At 47.1% G+C, this 20862-nt stretch overlaps 2 protein-coding genes across 2 annotated transcripts in view; one reads left to right on the forward strand and one right to left on the reverse strand.

Annotated features, from left to right (window-relative positions):
- The window catches only part of LOC137536095 (ATP-dependent translocase ABCB1-like), a 152774-nt gene that overhangs the window by 41910 nt on the left and 90002 nt on the right, over window positions 1–20862 (forward strand). Inside the window, exons 7-9 of the mRNA XM_068258131.1 lie at window positions 164–288; window positions 7175–7352; window positions 14360–14473. Coding sequence (XP_068114232.1) covers window positions 164–288; window positions 7175–7352; window positions 14360–14473 — 417 coding nt within the window. The remainder of the gene's footprint in view (window positions 1–163; window positions 289–7174; window positions 7353–14359; window positions 14474–20862) is intronic.
- Window positions 1–20862, reverse strand: part of LRRTM3 (leucine rich repeat transmembrane neuronal 3) — a 349591-nt gene that overhangs the window by 37721 nt on the left and 291008 nt on the right. The gene's annotated exons all lie outside the window — the stretch shown is intronic.

Here is a 20862-nt window from a genome sequence, read left to right on the forward strand (position 1 = left end):
TCCGGAGCAATTGTATGTGCCAAACTCAATTCCGGGCACCACCTAGTCATGCTTGTCAATTAAAGGCATTTCTGATTCTCATTCTCTGTACCTGCTACATGATAGTTCATGGTTTTATAAATCAATGTATGTGAACAACGTCTCTTCATATTCTTTCGAACAGCTCCTTGTTGGCTTTACACTAAGAGAACTCTCAGCATATGCTAAAGCTGGTGCAGTGGCGGAGGAGGTTCTGATGGCCATACGAACAGTGGTGGCTTTCAATGGGCAAGAAAAGGCGATGTCGAGGTATGTGCAGCTATTTTTATGCATTTTGTACAGAAGAGAACTTTCTTTCTTATGACTGTTTTTGTCACTGTTTCTGGCTATCTGCTATCTGTTTATTTGCAACTTAACCTAGGCAGATGCCTTAGGCCTAATGGATGTCCAGGGTCCTGGGTGCTGTCATCTCTGTCTATGGATGGTCAGCGGTAATCGGAAATCAGTCTCAGAAATCGGTAATCCGCGGACATACCCCATTACCTCATTTTTTGCCCAATCACAGAGCTCGAAAGCCTTGGACCAATATCAGGCTGCAGGATTTTTCAGTGAAAATTGTAATACTGCAGACATTTTGCAACAATCACTGATTTCCATGGTAAACTAGCGCATCCTCTGATCCAATACTGCAGAGTATTTCCAAATTTTTAGTGTTATATGATTGGCCTAAAATCAGAAATTTTAGGCAATCGCAGGACTTGGATACTACAGAGTTTTACCGAGTCTTGTGATTCCTCTAAAATGTTCACAGTATTCTCATTTTACAGAAAAATTCTCAAGCATGTTATTGGTCCAATGCTTACAATTTAGAAGAATGCAGAGGTCGGAAACAGAATACCACAGACATTTTAGACCAATCACAGGGCATGGATTAATACCGAATTTTACTGACTTTTGTCATTGCTGGTTCTAGATTTTTTTGCCTCCTGAGGCAAACTTGTGAGGATGCCGCCCACCCCCGATAGGTAGTATAATAGGTAGTATAATTGCCCCAGTATAGATAGCCTGGAGGGTGTAGCAGCCAGAAAGGGGGGCAGCAGGCACTTACGTTCCATCGCTGCGTTCCACTGCTCGTCACTACCTGCAATGGCGCCCACTGTACTATCTCTCCTGCTGGCATCTCTCACATGTAACTCGCTGTAAAATTACCGGCGAGTTACATGTGAGAGACGCCAGCAGAAGAGATAGACAGATGCACTGCGACAGAGGAAACTGCAGTGGCGGTGCTGGAAGTGTGGCGATGTACTCTGCTCCTGCTCCCTCTCGGTGTCAGCTTTTTGGGGTAAGAAGCACCTGGTCTGGGGATGGGGGGTTGGGGCGCGGATCGGGCAGACATCGGAACTCGGGTTCTGCGGGAGGTCGGGAGGGGGTCGGGCAGACATTGGCACCCAGTTCTGGGGGGGGGGGGGCAGACATCGGCACCTGGTCCTTGGGGGGTGTGGGGTCGGTCAGGCTTCGGCACATGTTTCTGAGGGGGGGGGGGGGATCTGCACCTCTTTCTGTGTGTGTGTGTGGGGGGGAAGACATCTGCACCTGTTTCTGCGGGGATGGGGGCGGACAGGTGGACATCCACACCTGACAGAGCGACATGCCCGCAGACCCCCCCTCCCCTGCCCCGATGAGTGACAGAGTGACATGATCGCATGATCGCACCAACACCGACTGAGAGAGCGACATACCTGCAGACCCCCCCCCCCCCCGCTGAGTGACAGAGCGACATGATCGCACACACACCCTCGCTGAGTGACAGAGCGACATGTTCGCAACACAACCCCCCCACCGTGGAGTGACAGAGCTGGCAAAATATGCCCCAGGTTATAGCAGAGACTGGTGGGAGTGTCTGAGGGCTGGGAGTTGGGAGGACTAATGAATAACAAATCAAGAAGCAGGGTAAGGGCGGATATTACATCACGACTGGCTTCAGACAGAGACAGTCAAAGATGGAACCTGCCAGGAACTGTCAGGAGCATAAATCTCTGCAAATACGATATAAAAATTCTGTGAAATCCAAACGTGGACAATGAAATGCATATGTAATGTAAGTACAGCCAATATTTAGCTACTGATATAGGTGTTTTTTTTCTCTGAGACGCTATATCTAACAGCTCCTCTTTAAAAAAAAATGACATCACTTAACTAGCAAAGATGAACAAAAAATGTTTTTAGGATTATCATGGGCTATCATGCTGTGGTGGCTACTCTTTTAGAGCAGAGAGGAAACTCTGAGTTTAGTTGCAGTTTAAGGACCAGAGCCTTTATTTCATTTTTTGTGTGATTACTGAGATTTGCTCATAGTGAACACAAGGTCAGGGACCAATGAACTCATGGAATTCAGTAAATCTATGTCCTGGCAGAGATGAGATCAATAGCCTGCAACCATACCAATAAAATGTTGAGAAACACTGCTCTATAAGACTGCCTCACCAGTCTGGCCAGCTGCTTTAGTGATGCACCCACATTCCATGTCCAGGAATTCCTCTAAGTCCCCTGATCAGGAAGCAGCTGAGAGGTTTGACAGCCATCCAACTTCATATTATCATGTTTAGGTCTCTGCACTGGAGGCTAGAGTGAAATGTCAGAAGCCTCATGAATCACATTTTGACTCAAGCAGTCTTATACAGGAACTGTAACCAATGATTGAGCTTCATCCTAAGCAGTAGCTTATCCCCCTTTTCCCATGAGAAATCTTTTTTTTTTTTCTCAGACAGATCATCAGGGGGGTCTGTATGCCTGATATTGCGGTGAAAACCCTCCTACAGTGTGATGTCAGGACCTAGGTCTTGACAGTTTCCAGTCTGTGAGCCTTGTTGCATTGTGGGAAATAATGGCTATTTCCAACTGGCAAGCAACCGCACTATCTCCCCCTGTGCATCTGTATATCTATAAGAAAAACAACCTTTTAGCCAACCGCATTGTTAGGGGGCGTGGTTATAGATAATGGCAGTTGGTGCTGTCTGTTTTTTTCATGTCTGCCAGTAGTAAGGTTGATTACTTACAGGCTGATTGTGGATCAAACAATATGAACAAATTACATGGTGAATAACTCTCTTATTTTCTAACATCTCACTTTGCATTGTACTGATTTCTTTTATTACACCTCTTTGCTAAAGTTCCTTTTTAAGCCATATACACATGCTAGGTAAACCAATCAACGACAAAGAGAATCCAGGGTGTGTCCAAACTCCTCTTGGCTGCTTGGCCAGTGATCACTTTGGGCTGGCTGCCACACACCTACCCCCGGGCTTAAGAACACCCCCCCCCCCTTGGCTTAGGAACAGTAGATGTTGCTAGCCTGCAGGCTAACAATGTGTCTGTCAGCCACATCCCAGCCATCTTGTCTGGGGGATCAGATTCCAATCTCCAATGGATGACATGTCTCTTATGTGTTTAACCCCAGCAAGACTAGTTTCACTTAAAGTGGATCCGAGATGAAAAACTAACTATAAGTAACTTGTTGATATATCTAATCTAAAGTTTAGATAGTTTACACAGCAAATCTAGCTGCAAACAGCTTCAACAGTATATGATTACTTCTTCCTGTGATACAATGACAGCAGCCATGTTCTGCTTGTAAACATTACACACAGGCAAGCTGCTCTGCATCTCCACCCCTCAGCCTGTGACAACTTCACTTCCCTCTCCTCCTTCCTCCTCCCCTCTGCCTCTGAAATCTCTGGCTAGTAACACCTCCTCCCCCTCCTGCCCAGACTGAGCTCCCATAAGCCCTTGCTACATGGGTCTGAGAGTGCCCAGGCATTGGAGAAGCTATGGCGAGGCTTGTTTAGTTTATAGGGAATTAGGGTATTAAAATAAAAAAAAATTACTTGGCTTGAGGAATGCCCTATTAACTATATGTAAGGAAAACAAGTATGCAATGAGTAAAAGTTTATCTTGGATCCACTTTAAATCTTGGCACTTTCAGACTAGAGGCACTGGAGATGAGCCTAGGAAGGGATTAGTCCGAAACACAGAGCTCAGGCCAAGTACGTTCATGCATATGTCAGTGGGTGCCACGGTGACACATAAATAAGTAATTGTTCCTTCTTTGCAGCCTAAATTTTCTTTTGCATCTAGAGATTCTTTGAGTTCATAATTAGTTCTGCAAAACTGGAAAGAATTTATTTATGTCCCAGCTCAGGCAGTGTTTTATATGTATTTAGTAAGTACTCGGGATTTAATAGACCATTTCATTAAATTAATTATACATAAAAGCATTTATGCTTTAGTTTTGCTGATCATTTTTCTTGTTTTGGTACATTTACTTTTTAAAGCAGGATTACAGTCAAGCAAAGCATTCAATAAAAATGTGTTTCGATACTCTTTAGTACCTATACAGTTATGCTACTTGCTTTTATTGCAACATAATGTCATCCTTGTAAAAATGACAAGTCCCCGCAGCATAGCATGCAACACAGCTGGGAACTACAATTACGATGAATGTATCATATCAAATACATTTAGAAAACTCCTCTCTGCTTAAAGTGAACCCGAGGTGAAAATAAACTGATGAGATAAACAATTGTATTTATCCTCCTACTCCTAAGAATGACTTTTTTTTAGATATCCCATGGCTTTATTTTATATTTATACATACTGTAAATGTCCCAGAGTTTGAAAAAGGCCAATAGTTCTTGTATTTTATCTCCCCCTGCTCACAGAAGTTGTATTCTGCCAGGAAAACTTTTATGGTTTGATTATCAGTGATATTTACTTTATTCCGGACAAGCTACCAACAAAAGAGAAGCTGTCACTTCCATGCCTAAACATTAACTCTTTCAGGCAGCAAAATAAAACAAGTAAAATAGCCTGGTTATTAATATGTTTTGCACTGTACAGACAAATGTTTATCTTATCATGTCACATGTCGCCTTGGGTACACTTTAGTCTCACTGAGTCCTGCAAAAAAAAAAAAAAAAAAATACAACAATTTTCTCTTCTGTTTGCTCACCCTTATCAACTGCAATTAGTGTTCAAAAATTATTGTGGAAGTAGCAGGAGCGTTGCTAGCCCCAAAGATCAGTGGCACGTTCCCCGGATCTATTCTGGGGTGTCCTGGAAGTCCCCAGGCAGAGTTAGCTGTGGTGCATCAGTGGTGGGCATGCTGGAAGCTGTGGTGCATCAATCGTGGTATGTTGGGTACTGTGGTGCCTCAATGTGGGCATACTGGGTGCTGTGGTGCCATGCTGGGCACTGTGATGCCTTTATGGGGGCATGCAGAGATCTGTGGTTCTTCTGTGGAGGCATGCTGGGAGTTGTGGTGCCTCAATGGGAGGCCCGTGGGCCACTAGAAGGTCAGGGAATGGTATGGAGGAATGCAAGATAATGTGGCGACAGGCCCGCCCACCCAGCAGAAAGCCAGACCAGCCAACTCTGCTGACTTATGTTTAAAGAGACTCTGTAACAAAATGTTGTGCCTTATTTCTTCTGTCCTATAAGTTCCTATTACTGTTCTAATGTGGTCTGTCTTACTGCAGCCTTTCCTACTTGCACTGCCTCTGTAATAAATCTTATCTCCTTTCCTCTGCCGTGTCTGTCGGGCTACGGCTGAAATGTGTGGAATGTGCAGCACTGCTTGTCATTGGCAGAAGCTTTACACACCCTCTCCAAGCTCTGCATGAGTCACACCAGATAGCTGTTCACAGCCTATGATACTCTGGTTAGAAGCCATGTCATTTGTTTGTAAACAAAGCCTAAAACTGTTCATTACAAGCCAGGATTGCAGCAGGGAGTGGCAGAAACAGCACAGAGGGGCACAGGAGAAAATAAGGAATAGAATGGTATGCTTTTTATTGTAAGAATATTACAGTACAGAGTACAGATTCTCTTTAAGTGACACTGCCTATTTATGTGATATGCTGCATTTTTGTTTTTTTGTATTAATGGAGAGGGGAACTTCATTCAACATTTTGACAGACAAGCCTACTTAGACCACTCTTAATTTCATGTAAATTTGGCTACATCTATGACCACACCCCCATTCTGGTGCATGGCCACACCCATTTTCCAGCTGGAGTGCCCAAATGTGCCCCAGATCTCTTCGGAGCCTAGCAATGCCCCTGGGAAGTAGTGCAGCATGTTGATAAGCTTCTGAGACAAAGTCTATTAACCTTTTTAGTAGCCATCTAGCAAGTAACTGTTTGTCTATAGAGGTTCTAATGGTGTGGCATTGGTGTAGCAATGTCCCTTTCAACCCCTGCCATCGCAGGGGGCCCCTCCACGTCCCTCTCCCCAACCGCAAGTGCAACCAATTAGCAAAGAAACCTCTCTGTTCACTCACCACCAAAAAACGTGTGCAGGAGAGTGTGTAATTTTTTACTGCTTCCAGGCACTGCTTCACAGCAGAAAACTCTCTGCTGCCATTCGCCGGCTCCCGATCACATGACTCAAATGGGGTTCGGGGACCAAGGGGGCCTCATGCTATAATTTTTGCAGAGGGGCCCTATTAAGTTTAGTTATGCCCCTGTGGTGTGGGTAACTGATAAGATCAGAGAGGATGTTTTAAAGAGGAGCTGTTAGGTATAAGGTCTCAGAGAAAATAAACACATATATCAGTAGCTAAAGATTGGCTGTACTTACATTACATATGCATTTCACTGTCCACGTTTGGATTTCACAGAATTTGTATATAGTATATGCAGAGATAGATGCTCCTGACAGCTCATGGCAGGCTCCATGTTTTTCTGTCAAATGTGTAGTCATGTCCTGCCTGCTTCCTGATCACAGATAAGCTGGTACTAAATAACACAGTGTGCAGTGAATATTAATGAGCCATGTGGCTAGGAACAATAGCTGACTCCTGCAGTGTACTCTGCCCGAGATTTATCAGTGCTACGCGATTACAAGCTGCTGTAACGTCTCATTAGCAGCCGAGGGGAGAGCCCCAGAATGCTTTGCAGTATGGTATGCGGCTTGCGTCTTCTTAAGAATAACAGCCTTGCTGATAAGCACACATCAAAGGTAACTGAGATTTTTATCTTCACTAATTGCTTTTGGGCTTCCTTCTAAACTGTTTAACACAGGAGAATAGAGGTTTAAATTAGCTTCTGCAGCCTGACAGTTACTCTTTAAATATAGTTCTACTTTACGGTTTTTATAAAATACATTTCAAAAACAATCAATCTTTTTCGTCTGGCAGGTACATTACCAACTTACACGAGGCTAAAAAAGTTGGGATAAAAAAGTCGATCATAATAAATCTGTCAGTGGGGCTTACTCAGTTCTTCATCTTTGGAGCATATGCTTTAGGTTTGTGGTATGGGACCAAGCTAACAGTAGATGAACCTGAAAACTACACCATTGGGAGAGTGCTCATTGTAAGTAAAAATAACTAAAACAAGTGTGTATGAGTTTTGCTTGTTTTTACAGTACATTATGTCTATCATACTATGTGTATCGTCAGGGTCTGCCTTAGGTTTCATAGCGCCCTGAGCGTAACCAGATTTTGGTGCACCACCCCCATTCTTCCTCTTTGCTCGCTCACGCACGCACGCACACACGCCCATGAGCAAGATCCCCTTTAGTGTATATAGGTAGATCCTCCCCTTTGGTGTATATATATATGCAGATTCCCCCCTTTAGTGTATATAGGCAGTGCTGCTCGGATACCCCTTTTCAAAATCCGGATCCAATTCGGATCCGGATACCCCTCTATCCGATCTGGGTCTGATATCCGGATCAAAAATTTTCCGATCCGAATCCGGGTCGGATTTCCGACCCTAATATCCGCCGGATTCGGATATCCAGATGGAAAACCGAAAGTGGCCTTTAAATTGCTTTAAAAACCTTTTTTTAGGGTATATGAGTCATGCAGCATCATTATTTTGTAAAGGGAAACACTAATTGATGATGTGGGGACTTAAAATCTCCCCCTCCCCCCCCCCCCCCAAAAAAAATGTCTGTCAACATCAGAACTAGGTACCAGGAAGCGGTGGTACTGCCGCAGTTGGGGCCTCCCCACAACTCGGACAGCACAGACACCTCCAAAAAAATTACACAGCTATTGTATTTAGATAGTTGACCATGGCACTTGTAGGTACCACGGCTCAGTAAAAAATTAGGAGAGGTTCCAGGAAGCGGTGGTACTGCCGCAGTTGGGGCCTCCCCAAAACTCGGACAGCACAGACACTTCCAAAAAAATTACACAGCTATTGTGTGTGTTTAGATAGTTGACCATGGCACTTAGTGTGTTGGTACCACAGCTGTGAAAAAAATTAGAACCTGGCTTAATGAAGATGGAGTCAGGACGTTGCGGTGGTAAAGGGTGGTGAAGCAGGCATAGTGATTCCCACTCAGCCACTTCATTTACCCCTCTTGCCAACAACAGGCGCCAGGAACTCACCAACCGCCCAAGCCTGGTTCATCTTTAAAAAAGTCAGTCTGTCCACATACTGGCTGGACAGACAAGAGCGCTTCTCAGTGACAACGCCACCGGCTGCACTGAAGCACCTTTCTGACATCACGCTGGACGGCGGGCAGGACAGCACTTCCAGGGCATATTGCGCCAGCTCGCTCCAGATATCCAGGTGCTTGACCCAGTACTCCAAGGGGTCCACAGGGGTGTCGGTGTCAAGCCCGCTGTAGGACTCCATATAGTCGGCCACCATCCGGGTCAGGTGCTGGTTCTGGCTTTGAGAGCCGGATGCTGCTGCAGACACCTCCTCTGTAGGCAGCGGTACTGTCGTGGCGTAGAGCGCCTTTGTCAGAGATTGTTGGGCGCCTGCTGCTGCTAGATGCAGGCACCTGCTGCTGTGCTGGCTGGACTGTGACAGCAGGGGGGGTGGGAGTCTGGGGGAAGGCTTCCTCCAAGCGCCGAACCATAATCCGCTGCAAGTCCTTGATTCGGCGCACAGGGTCTCCTCCTACAGGCAGGAACTGAGCCAGCTTCCCCTTCAGCCGTGGGTCCAGCATCAGGGTGATCCAGATGTCCTCCCGAGCACGCATCTGCTTCACCCTTGTGTCTTTGCGCAGGCACTGCAGCATGTGCGCTGCCATGGGGAAGAGGGCTGCCATCGCTGACCCATCATCTTCTGCACTGCTGACAGTGCTGTCCTCCTCCTCTGATTCCGGAGCTTTATCTTGCTCTCTCCTCCCCCGCACTACTGCAGCTGCACTCCGCTGTGCTCCCTTCTCTTCAAGGTCAGGGACCTCCAACTCCTCCAAGTCCTCCAACTCCTCCTCCTGCTGCACAGAGGTGGACTGCAAAGGTTGTTGCTGCTGCTCCTGCTGGATCAAGGCTTCCTCTCACATTTCCAGCAGAGCATTGAGGGCCTTTTCCAGCATGCACACCGTGGTCACCCACTCACATAGCGACGCATGGTCCCACCTGACCATGTTGGTGGCCTCCAGGAAGGGTGCCAGCACCAAGCACACCAGCTGCATTTTTCCCCAATCAGCACTGAGGATGATGTCCAGGAGGTGGGTGGTGCCGGTCCCCGACAAGTTGGCATCCATGGTGGCTTTGGCCAGGTAGAGGTTGACAGCACTCACCTGTCCAACGACACGTTCCAACATTGCCAGGGTGGAATTCCAGCGTGTTGGAACGTCTATAATGAGCCGGTGCCATGGGAGGTTCAGCTCCAGCTGCACGGCTTCCAGGGACGCTGTGGCACCACCTGAGCGGCGAAAATGACCCACCGTTTTCCTTGCCGCTCCCAAAAGACTGTCCATCCCCTGGTAGGTGTGCAGGAATTTCTGCACCACCAGGTTCAGGACGTGGGCCAGACTGGGGATGTGGGTGAGGTTTCCCCGCTGGATGGCGGCAACCAAGTTTGCCCCATTGTCGGCCACCACCTCTCCGACTCTGAGGCCCCTGGGGGTCAGCCAACTCCTCTCTTGCTCTCGGAGCTTGGCCAGGAAGTGGTCTGCTGTAAGCTTGTTCTTCCCCATGGTGACCATCTGCAGCAGCGCTTGGCAGTGGTGGGCCTTCACGCTGCTGCTGAGGCGGTGGGGCTGTTTGGCGGCAGATGGAACCGGATCACCGCAGGAACCTGCTGCACTTCCCCTGACCCTGCTGCGGTGTGGCACCACCCACTGGGGTGATGATGCTGCTGTCCCCTCCTCACCCCCTTCCACCAAATTGACCCAGTGCGCGGAGACAGGTACCGGTCTGTCCCAAACCAACTTGACCATGAGTCCATGGTCACATGGACGCGCGCACCCACCGCATGATCCAGCCCACACTCCACGTTGACCTTGACAAAACGGTGCAGTGCCGGGATGGCCTTGCATGCGAAGTAGTGCCGGCTGGGGATTGACCAATTCGGTGCTGTGCACTGCAGGAGCGCACGCATCTGGCTCCCCTCCTGCACAAACGAGTACAGGAGGAGCTGGGAGGACATGTCCCGTGTAAGCAAGCTGTTCAGCTGGTGTATGCGATGGCTGCCGGGAGGCTGAGCCCTGACCACAAAAGAGTCACTCAGCAGGGTCTGGTGGTGGTGACGTTTTAGGGTTGCACGGGAAGCCAAGGAAGGAGGAGAGGAGACCACTGAGGAGGACTGGCTGTCTGAACAGGCCTCAGTGTCAGCAGTAGTGGCAAAGGGGGTTATGGTGCTCTCTTGAACTCCAAATGCTCAGGTTTGTGCTTATTGGCCAGATGATATATGAAGCTTTAGGTGCCATAAGTGGAGGGGTTAGACCCTCTGCTCAGCTTCACATGGCATAATTTGCAAGTTACAAACTTGCTATCAAGTGAGGGCAGATAGAAAAACTGCCATATTGGGGATTGCAGTTTGCCCTTACGTGGCTCAGAATGGGATGCTGATGCCGTTTTTCTCCCAGTGGTGGTTGGGGCCTGGGGTTGAGTGGTGCGGCTGGTGGTAGTAGTGCCACTGGCAGATGGAGTAGCAGGCTCTGGGTCACACATACCATGCCCATTGCTGCTCCTGCCAAACCCTGCAATGCTGATCCTGCGTGCCAGACCCACTGAATCCTCCTCCTTAGAGTCAGAGCTGCTGACATCCCCCTCCGGTCGCTGGTAGTCCGGGTCCTTCACCTCATCATCAAACTCCCCCTCCTCAAACAACTGCTGGGATGATGAGCCCACCTCAAACTCCTCTTCTGCTGACACATCATGGACGGGTTCCCCCCCAACAATTACTGTCAGCATCTCAGACTCTTCCGCAAAGCCAATTTTGCTGAGAACGTGTTCTCTAGGACTGGTGGTGGCCTCACTGGCCTGCTCGTTGTCACACGCCATCTGCTGCATCACAGACGCGGTGTCTTTCTCCCCCAATTTGCGCCGCTGACCCTGCTTGAATATGGACGCAACACGCTGCTGTGTCTGTGCAGTCCCCCTAACAGCTGGACGGCCAGTGGCTAGCGGCGGAATGGAGACTGATGCGGCAGAACTGCTGCCAGAGGCCACAATGTTGCTCCCTCTCCTCTTGGCCTTGCTGCCCCTCCCCCTGCTGCCAGTGCCAGACATAGTACCAGATAGGTGATGTCACAGTCAGATGATGTGTAGGGTACTTGTACTTCATTATTGGCGGCAATGGCGACGGGCTTGGACTGTGAATCAGCACGGAGTGAGTGACAGACAGGAGCTGAGTACAACAACAACAACAAAACACACTGACACTGCTACTAAGGATCATAGCAGGCCAGCCATCAGCACCAAGGAGCCTGGACTGTGTGCACACTCAGCACACACAGACAAAGACACAGGACCTAGCAGGCACAGGCAGTGCTGCAGCTGAAAGACTGACTAACAAGACTGACTGACACTAACAAATTACACAGACTAGCTAACTACAACACAGTAAAACAATTGTATACAGAAGGTATTTTAGTGTTGAAACGCTGGGTTTATCACTCAGATAATGCACTTGCTTCAGCCAAACACACTGGACAATGTATCTCAGTGGCAGTCACAAAGCAAGGATGAGATTCTCATCATGGCCCCCTCCTTATATACAGGAGGGACTGGCCAAGGTTCCCCTCTGTAATTGGTTGCTTGGGCTTAGGCTGGGAGCGCTCTGATATCCGGGTTATCGGGTTATGATATTCGGATATCCGGGTCTATTCGGATATCCGGAATCCTGTTGAGCAGCACTGTATTCAGAATCAGAATCAGAATCCCCCCCTTTTACTGTATATAGGCAGATCGCCCCCTTTTAGTGTATATATATAGGCAGATCCCCCCTTTAATATATATAGGCAGATCCCCCCTTTAATATATATAGGCAGATCCCCCTTAAGTATATATAGGCAGATCCCCCCTTTAGTATATATAGGCAGATCCCCCTTTAAAGAGACTCTGAAGCGAGATTAAAAATCGCTTTTTACCTTATATTCAACATGGGCATGTTTGCCCCTGCTAAAACGCCGCTATCCCGCGGCAGAACGAGTGGTCTTTACCCCCCCTTGCAAAATCCATGACTTTCTTGGTCGTGGATTTTGCTGCTCATGGAGGCAGAGCTATGACCCGCAGCTCTGCCTCCATGTGTGTCTATCAGCCGGTGGATCTCCGCCTCTCCCCGCCCCACTCAGTGAAGGTAGACTAAGAGGGGCGGGGAGAGGCGGCGATCAGCGCTGATAGACGCGCTGAGAGGCAGAGCTACAGCCATTAGCTCTGCCTCAACAGGAAGCGCTCCCTGGACATCACGGAGGGGATTTGAGGGGTAAAGACCCCTCATTCTGCCGCAGGATAGCAGCGTTTTAGCAGGGGCAAACATGCCCATGTTGAACATAAGGTAGAGTCTCTTTAAGTATATCTAAGCAAATTCCTCCTTAAGTATATATAGGCAGATCCCACCCCTTAAGTGTATATAGGCAGACCCCCCCCCCCTTAGTATATATAAACAGATCCCCTTTTAGTGTATATAGCTAGGCAGATAAATAGTGTATAGTATACAAGCAGATCCCCCTTTAGTATATATAGGCACTGACCACCCTCCACTTCCCCAGCCGGGAGGCAGTTGGGGAAGCTTACTTTTCTGCTTGTAGCTGGGGACAGAAGCTGGCCAGGAGTCAGGAGTCACAAGCAGGCCTCTCTCTGATTAGTGCGCAGCGCAGACATCGCCTGTGAGCGAGGGGCGCGGCTACTGGCACGCACGGCTCACGCAGACTCTGCAAGAGGCAGCAGCAGGTTCCAGGAGTCTTCGCCTCCATCACCCCCAGCGGCACCAGGGGGCGGAGCTACCACTCACAGCAGCCACAGATGGACCCAGAGCCCGCAGCCAGCTGGTAGAAATGTGGACAGGGCCAGTTGAATGCACATCACGGGCGCCCTATGGAAGACGGCGCCCTGAGTGACTGCTCCAGTTGCTCAGGTCAAAGGCCGGCCATGTGTACCGTTATGTGTCTAATAGAGCCAGCTGTGTGTAACAGAACTCATAGAGAAGCATGTGGCCGATTTAATAATGTAAGAAGTTTGTAAGAGTCTGATCATGTCTTGCAGCTGCTGCAAACTTTGATTCTTCCATTTCCAAGCTGCAAACATTTTCTTTGATTGCTAAGTTTCATTGCTGTCTGTGGTCTGTATATAAACATCTATGTGCGAGACTATCTAGATCGGGGTTGTCAAACTCAAACACAAAGTGGGCCAAAATTGTACACTGGGTCCTAGTCACGGGCCAATGTCAATGTATACTGGCCACCTTCCTACCTTGTAAAATTCCCTGGCAGGGCCGGGCCGAGGCATAGGCTGGAGAGGCTCCAGCCTCAGGGCGCAGTGTAGGAGAGGGCGCAGAATTCATTCAGCTGTCATTCCTAATTGTGTTTGAAGCAGAAAGCAATAAGAAAAGGGGATACATGGCAGTGACTGCAAGCCAGATAACTAGATATTAAGGTGTTGGGGAGGTTGTGGGCCCATGGGGGGCCTCTTAGTCCAATAGCAATCAGTGTGTGACAGCTGGGGTGGAGGGATGGAGGGGCGCACTTTGGTGTCTCAGCCTTGGGTGCTGGAGGACCTTGTCCCTGCTCTGTTCCTTGGTGTCTACTGCCCCCCCCCCCTTTCCTCTATATAATTCCCTGGTGTCTAGAAGCTACCACCTTCCTCTATACAGTTCCCTAGTGTTTAGTTCTTTCCCCCTACTTCCCCCAGTGTTCTAGGGCTTCACTTCAAATATAGCTTCCCTGGTGGTCTACAGTGGGCCAAACATAATGCAAAGTGGGGAAACCACTTGAGGGCCAACTTTATTAGCTCTGAGGGCCAGATTTGGCCAGCGGGCCAGAGTTTGACATGTATGATCTAGATAGTTACCACTCTTTTGGCACATTTTATATACACTGTATTTCATTTGTCTTTTTAGCTGCTTGCATTGAGTTTGTCTTTAGTTAAATACTGAAACTATAATTGTTTATTTCTCTCAACATTCAACAGGTCTTTTTCTCAGTGCAAATTGGAACATTTTACCTTGGCCATGCCGCACCTAACATAGAGAGCATATTCAATGCCCGTGGAGCTGCCTACGCAGTGTACCACATTATCAATAAGGTAAATGCAGAAATAGTGTACATTATTTTAAGGTGGAACTCTGTAATGAAATCCAAACCCCACTTATGACGTGACCAATTCCTTTATAGATTGTGTGCTTGAATAGGAAGGCTGCAGGTTATTTGTCATACTTACCTACATTCTCCTCCCTGTCCTCCTCGGCATTTAGCGTGTTCACATGCATGCAAAGCAGGTCATCATTTTGTTTGTTTGATTAGAGGATCCCGTGCATGACATCTATGTCAATTTTACCACGTTTGTGTGCATGCACGACATTCAAAAAATGGTGCCAAGTAATTCAGCCAGCTCTAAAATCCTGCCTCGGGTGCTGTCTGTTCATGCAGCTTGGCTAGTAGTCATGGGTCCATCCGAAAATGGCGCAGGGAGAAAAATGGCGCACCGTTCTGTCGATAAATGTATCATAAAACGCTATTTACCGTTTTAATGTAAATACAATAAAACGGTAAATTTAGTTTTATGCTACATTGATTGCAGAGCGGTGCGCCATGATACACATGCAGGGCTAGTGTAGGCAGCGGGGGCTGGGGGAGAGAGGCAGCGGGACACTAGAGGGCATAGGCAGCGGATGTATGCAGAAGCATACGTTATCTTGTCCTGGGCCGGCAATTGCTCCTTCCCTCCACTCCTTCCATTCATTTGCTGTAGTCCTGCAGCCGGGCCAACCACCATGCGGAGACTGAAGCCACACGATGATTGGCCGGCTGCAGGACTACAGTAAACGAATGGAAGAAGTGCAGGAGCGGAGGGAAGGAGCGATCGGCGGCCGGGACAAGGTAACGTATGCTTCTGCACACATCCGATGCCTATGCCCTCCAGTGTCCCGCTGCCGCTCTCCTTCCCCGACCCCGCTGCAATTTTGAACACTTATAATGCTATTTAGCGTTATAAGTGTAAGGCACACTGCCTGCGCCATTTTTTAACACTTATAATGCTAAATAGCGTTATATAATGTAAGTCTATGGGGCGCCCTTTGTACTCCCCTGGCGCTGTGCGCCATTATTAACTGTCACGAGTAGTCGTACCTATTGTATCTTGTACACTAGTTCCTAATTGATCTCCTGATAAAGACCTTGGCTTTCTTTTTGATTACGTCTGTCTTCCGCCTGTCCAGACCTTTAACCTGATCACCCATTACTGATTGAACTCTTCCTGCCTCTGATCTCACACTGTATTTATTATGTTTGTTTGCCACCTGCCCAGAACTTTGGATTGTTTGACTACGAACTCTGCAATGTAGTATCACCTGTTCTCATGTGTCACTAGTGAGATATCGCAGGGGTCGAGACCTTGTGGCTACTAGGCAGAAAAGTAGTCCGTTGCGTTTAGGGGTAGAGGCCCATCATCCATTTCTGGGCGCTCGAATGAAGATCCATAGCCGCTTAGACTCTACGCCTTAGGAGAGCCCACGCCTACCACTAGTGGAGGAGTAAACAGAACTTGCCCCGATCATAACATTATTGCTCATGGAAGTAGGAGACTGCTGTACATGGAAAGCTGTAAATGAAAAGAATTGGCTTCTGCACATTAAAAAGCTGCATTTAGAGCGTCAGCAAATAGAGCTATGCAGGTGGTGCACAGAAAAGTGCAAAGCTGCACAAGGAAGAGCTTGGAGTGTATTGCATCTCCCATGTATCACTCTAAACTTGAATATCATCCCTTTATATATTCAGTAGTAATGCTCAAGGGAGATCTTTCTTACTCACATAAAGCTGAATAATTGCCAATAGCTTCTCAGGAAATTGGAGACTAAACAAAGGGCAACATTTATACTTACCTGGGGCTTCCTCCAGCCCCCTGTGGACCGTGGGCTCTCTCACCATCCTCCTAGGCTGCTCTGATCCTCAGCTGGTCAGCCCAGTCTCTTTGTTCAGTTGGCCCAGAATGCTCCCGATGACGGGAGTGTCATGGGGGCGCATGCCCGGCCGAGCTGCACATGTGCAGTACAACACCACTGCGGTTGACTGGAGAAAGAAACAGGGCCAGCAGTGAAGGATCGGAGGGGCCCAGGAGGACAGCCAGGGAGCCCTCAGTTCACAGAGGGCTGTAGGAAGCCCCAGAGAAGTATAAATGCTGTCCTTTATTTTGTCTCAGGTGCACTTTAAGAAGACAAATTTATACTTTGCATAGCTTTTTCAGTAAGAGGGCTTTTTGGTACTTTTCAGCCCCATATAGCATCCAAGTGCTTCTGGGTCTCTCCGTGAACTATCTGGTTACTTTGTAATACTTGGTCCAAGTCCTGATTCATAATGCCATTTTAATCCATGTCTTGCACTGTGAGGAGCGATTCCTTCAACACAGCTGTATGCTTGTTGGCATTGGTAAGGATTTGTAAACTTACTAGGCCACAGTCACACTTTAAACTTCCAGGGTTCTGGATGTGTGTCTAGCTTTTAGGGATATAAAGGGATTATTTACATGTTCAGCATCATGGGAGATCTTTCTTGTTCACATAAAACTGTCATTGCAAATACATTCTGTTCTAAGAAGGCAAGTTTACATTTAGCATCGCTTCTTCAGATGCAGATGGCTGCTTTGTCTTTTTGCATGCTTCTCTCTGATTGGTGTGTTAATCCATAAAAGTCACTTCCTGAGTCTGCCTCCTCGCCCGACATTTTGTTAGTCTTTGGACTGCAAGTCCTGGGTCAGACTTTAGTTAGATCCTAGTGCATTGAACCCGGCAGGACCCCGGCCTATTTGCACATAGCTAGAGTTATATTTGTATATTATCGTGTATATTGTTATTGACCTTTTGCTTGTTCCTGACAATTCTCACTCACCAGTGGGCCCTTGCCACTGGTGAGGTTATTTCTTATTAGTATACTGTAAATACTTTGTGATAGCTCTCAGACCATAGTCAGTTCCGTGTGTGGATGAACCCGGGAGGAAACCGGGGAGTTCACACTTAGCTAGATTTGTTATTTTTGTTGGTTTTGTGATATATATTGGTTCATTGCCAATATATACACATACTGGCGCTTCTTTGTTATTTTCATTATTGTATTAGTGTGTTCAACTCCTGTTTGTTTGAATACTCTGCCACCAGTGGGCTCCTCCCACTGGGGCTACCGCCTTGGTGGCGTTCGCCACTTTACTGTGCACTAAACACGTGTATTTCTCACAAGGAATAAAATACTGACTTGTTGTATCCTGTACTTTTTGTATTGCTCATTGCTGTTTCCGCATTGGGCAATCTCTGTCTGACATCTGCGGATGCTCTGTGAATGAATGTCTGTTTCCTCAAAGTCTGCTATCAGTTTGACAGACATTCATCTGATCTGTGGTAGATCTGTTCCTGTTCTGTTATTATATTGCTCATCGCTGCATTCGCTTTGTGCAATTTCTGTCAGTTATCTGTGGATGGTTCAAGGGATTTGTCGAGCTGTGCTCCACAGCTCCACCTGCTGGCTGGATTTGTTCCTCCCCAGGTGTATTCCATTACTGGGCTCCTCTGTCTGAGCATTTGTGGGAGATCTCCTCTGTGTCAGCGTACACATTGTGCGCTGACCGTGGAGATCGTTCCCGTAATCGTTACAGTGAGTACGAATTTCTGAAACTGTTAACTGCCATGTTGCCACAGCTTTATGTTTGTACTAAAGTAGCCCTGCTTTTCAAGAATAGAAAAGAAAAGAAAGAGACATCATTTGTTTTATTAAACACTATAAAATAAGCTTTGAGAGTCAACTGGCCATTTCTGTTAAGAGTGCCCTGTGAATTAAATATAGCTGACTGCAACAAGGGCAGCAAGTGCTATATCCAATAAATATCAAAATGCTTCTGAACCTCAGAGATGTTGTATGTGCATTGCTGTAAGTCCCATCTAGTATTTATAGTATAAACCTGAGACGCTGTGTTTTAAAAGGCAAGAGAAGATGCTGCTAAAATACTGGAGCCAAACATATGCTCGCTCCCTTCTGTTGACAAACTAATTTCTGTCCTTGAATAAACTGTTTATCTTTGCTGATGCAGCCCTCTCCCAATTTATTGCACATTTTAATTCTAGTATAAAGTTGTTTTCCCACTCTAACAAGGAGAATATGCAGTAGAGGCCAATATTAAAGGACTGGACCACTATCGCAAACATTTGTAAAATGTAAAATAAATGAAAACACATAAATACAAACGTACATTTCTCCCATGTTGCAGTCACTTACAGCAGTTAGGCCCGGTTCACATTGCATTTGGGAGTCAAAAGGATCCGGTGAGGGGATCCGGTCTCTGCTTCACCGGATCCGGATGGCTCTGTTCGTAGCCTGGTTTACATAGTGAAAATGGATCTGATCAAGTTCCGTAGCAGCCGGCGGTAAAGGCTTCCTCTTCTTCCGCTGTGACTACACAGCACGTCATGTGACTAGTCACATGACGCGTCATGTAGTCACATGACACGGTGGAAGAAGACGAAAGCCCCTACCGCTGGCTGCTATGGAAGATTAGGTATGTATAAACCCTCCCTCACCCACCTGCCCGACTGCTGCACCCTCCCCTCACCCTCCCGTCGACCCATGCCCCCATCCCCGTGGAATGGTCCGTTTCTTCAGTAGTGTGAAGAAACGTTCCGTTTTACATTACCTCAATGCTGCTGCATTTTTTGTCCGGATCCGTTCCGCTAAGCAGAACAGTCCGGAAAATTAGGGCCTACAGCAATTTTTAGGTCCATGGATCGGAACGTACGGAACGTATCCGTACCAACGGACGCATGTGAATGGATCCATAGGTTAACATTGGATCCATTCACATCCGTTCCGTTTGTACAGTTTACGTTTGAGTTCCGATCCAGTAAAAAAACGCTAATGTGAACCGGGCATAAGTAGAAATCTGACAGAACCAACAAGTTTTGGACTATCTCTTCATGGGGGATTCTCAGGCAGGGGTAACACTTACCGGCTTTCGTACGCGTTTTCTGCACAGAAAAACTGACTTCAACTGAGAACTCATGTTAATCAATGAGCTAGGTCACACTTTAATGCAGATTTCGCATGCAGAAAAAAAACTGACATCTTGCGCAATTTGTCATTTTTCTCTATAAATTACATTAGCTGTTGTAAGGTAGAGGTCACATTTGTCTTTCAGTTTTCTGAAAAGTGCAGAAACTGAAAGACAAGTGTGACCCCTGCCTCAGGGTTTTCTTTATTTTCAAAAGCACCTAGTGAATGGCAGTTGCTCTGTCCAACTGCCAAAGAGTGTGCAAACAGGTCGGGGGCGGCCTGCATCTTAGTACACATCCTTTCCAGGGAGTGCTTTTGTAAAGAATACTGTAAATGAAATACTGATAATTCCTCATGTAGAAAGGGGCTAGTCCAAAACCTATCAGTTCCGTCAGATTTTTCCTAGCTACTGTAAGTGACAACAACATAGGAAAAAAGTTATTTATAGCTCATTTTATTCTGGAAGAAACATACTACTTATTTGGATGTATTTACATATGTTTTAAATATTAAAATTTTTGACTATAGTGATCCTGTAACTAAGGCAACAGCGTTTTTTTGTTTTTGTTGTTTTTTTTTTTTTTTTTAAACGGGTTCGTTCACTGCGGAAATGTAAACATCAGAACTGAACTGAGAATGAAATAATGCACAATTACTTTTTAATCAGCACTGCTATGATGAAAATAAGAATTTAGTATTTCATATCTATTCACTTCTTCCTCATTACAGAATGAGAGTTATTGTCAGTGGCGTAGCTTAGGAGCACTCTGCTTAAAATTTGATACGGCGCAACAAAACCAGCCAATGACTAGAGATGTGGCGAACATCTCTGAATCCCTGGGGGGTTTACTACTTACGGGTCGCTCTGACCCGGAGTAATACGCCTGCGCTGCCCAGCGGAGCGTGTCCTAGATCGCGCTTCTGTTGCCGGGCACTTTCTGCGCATGTGCGTGACGTCATTAACGACATCATGCTCATGCGCAGAGAGTGCCTGGCAACAGGAGCGCGATCTAGGACGCGCTCCGCCGGGCAGTGCAGGCGTACTACTCCGGGTCAGAGCGACCCGGAAGTATTAAACCCCCCAGAGATGTTCGCCCGGCGAACCGTTCGCCACATCTCTACCAAGGACACCCACAGTGTCAGAAGTGCAAGAAGGGGATGGAGAACAGCTTGTTAATGATTACTACTATTCAAAGCATCTACAGAAGTGATTATTACCAGCATAGAACCAATAAAAAGCTAATACTGCTGTTGAGGGAGGGCCCTACGGAGATCCTCTGGCCCAAGGGCCCCAGTGTGGTCGAGACCTCTGCAACCACTATTGCAATGCCCCTGGTTTTTGTCACTTTCAGTATATCTGATCTTCATTCTGTACATCTACATTTTGTGATTAACTGTTCCACACAATTATCTATATATATAATTGAGTAAGTGCCTCAACCTTCA

The sequence above is a fragment of the Hyperolius riggenbachi genome, chromosome 10 (genome assembly GCF_040937935.1).
Source record: "Hyperolius riggenbachi isolate aHypRig1 chromosome 10, aHypRig1.pri, whole genome shotgun sequence".
In the NCBI taxonomy this organism is placed as follows: domain Eukaryota; kingdom Metazoa; phylum Chordata; class Amphibia; order Anura; family Hyperoliidae; genus Hyperolius; species Hyperolius riggenbachi.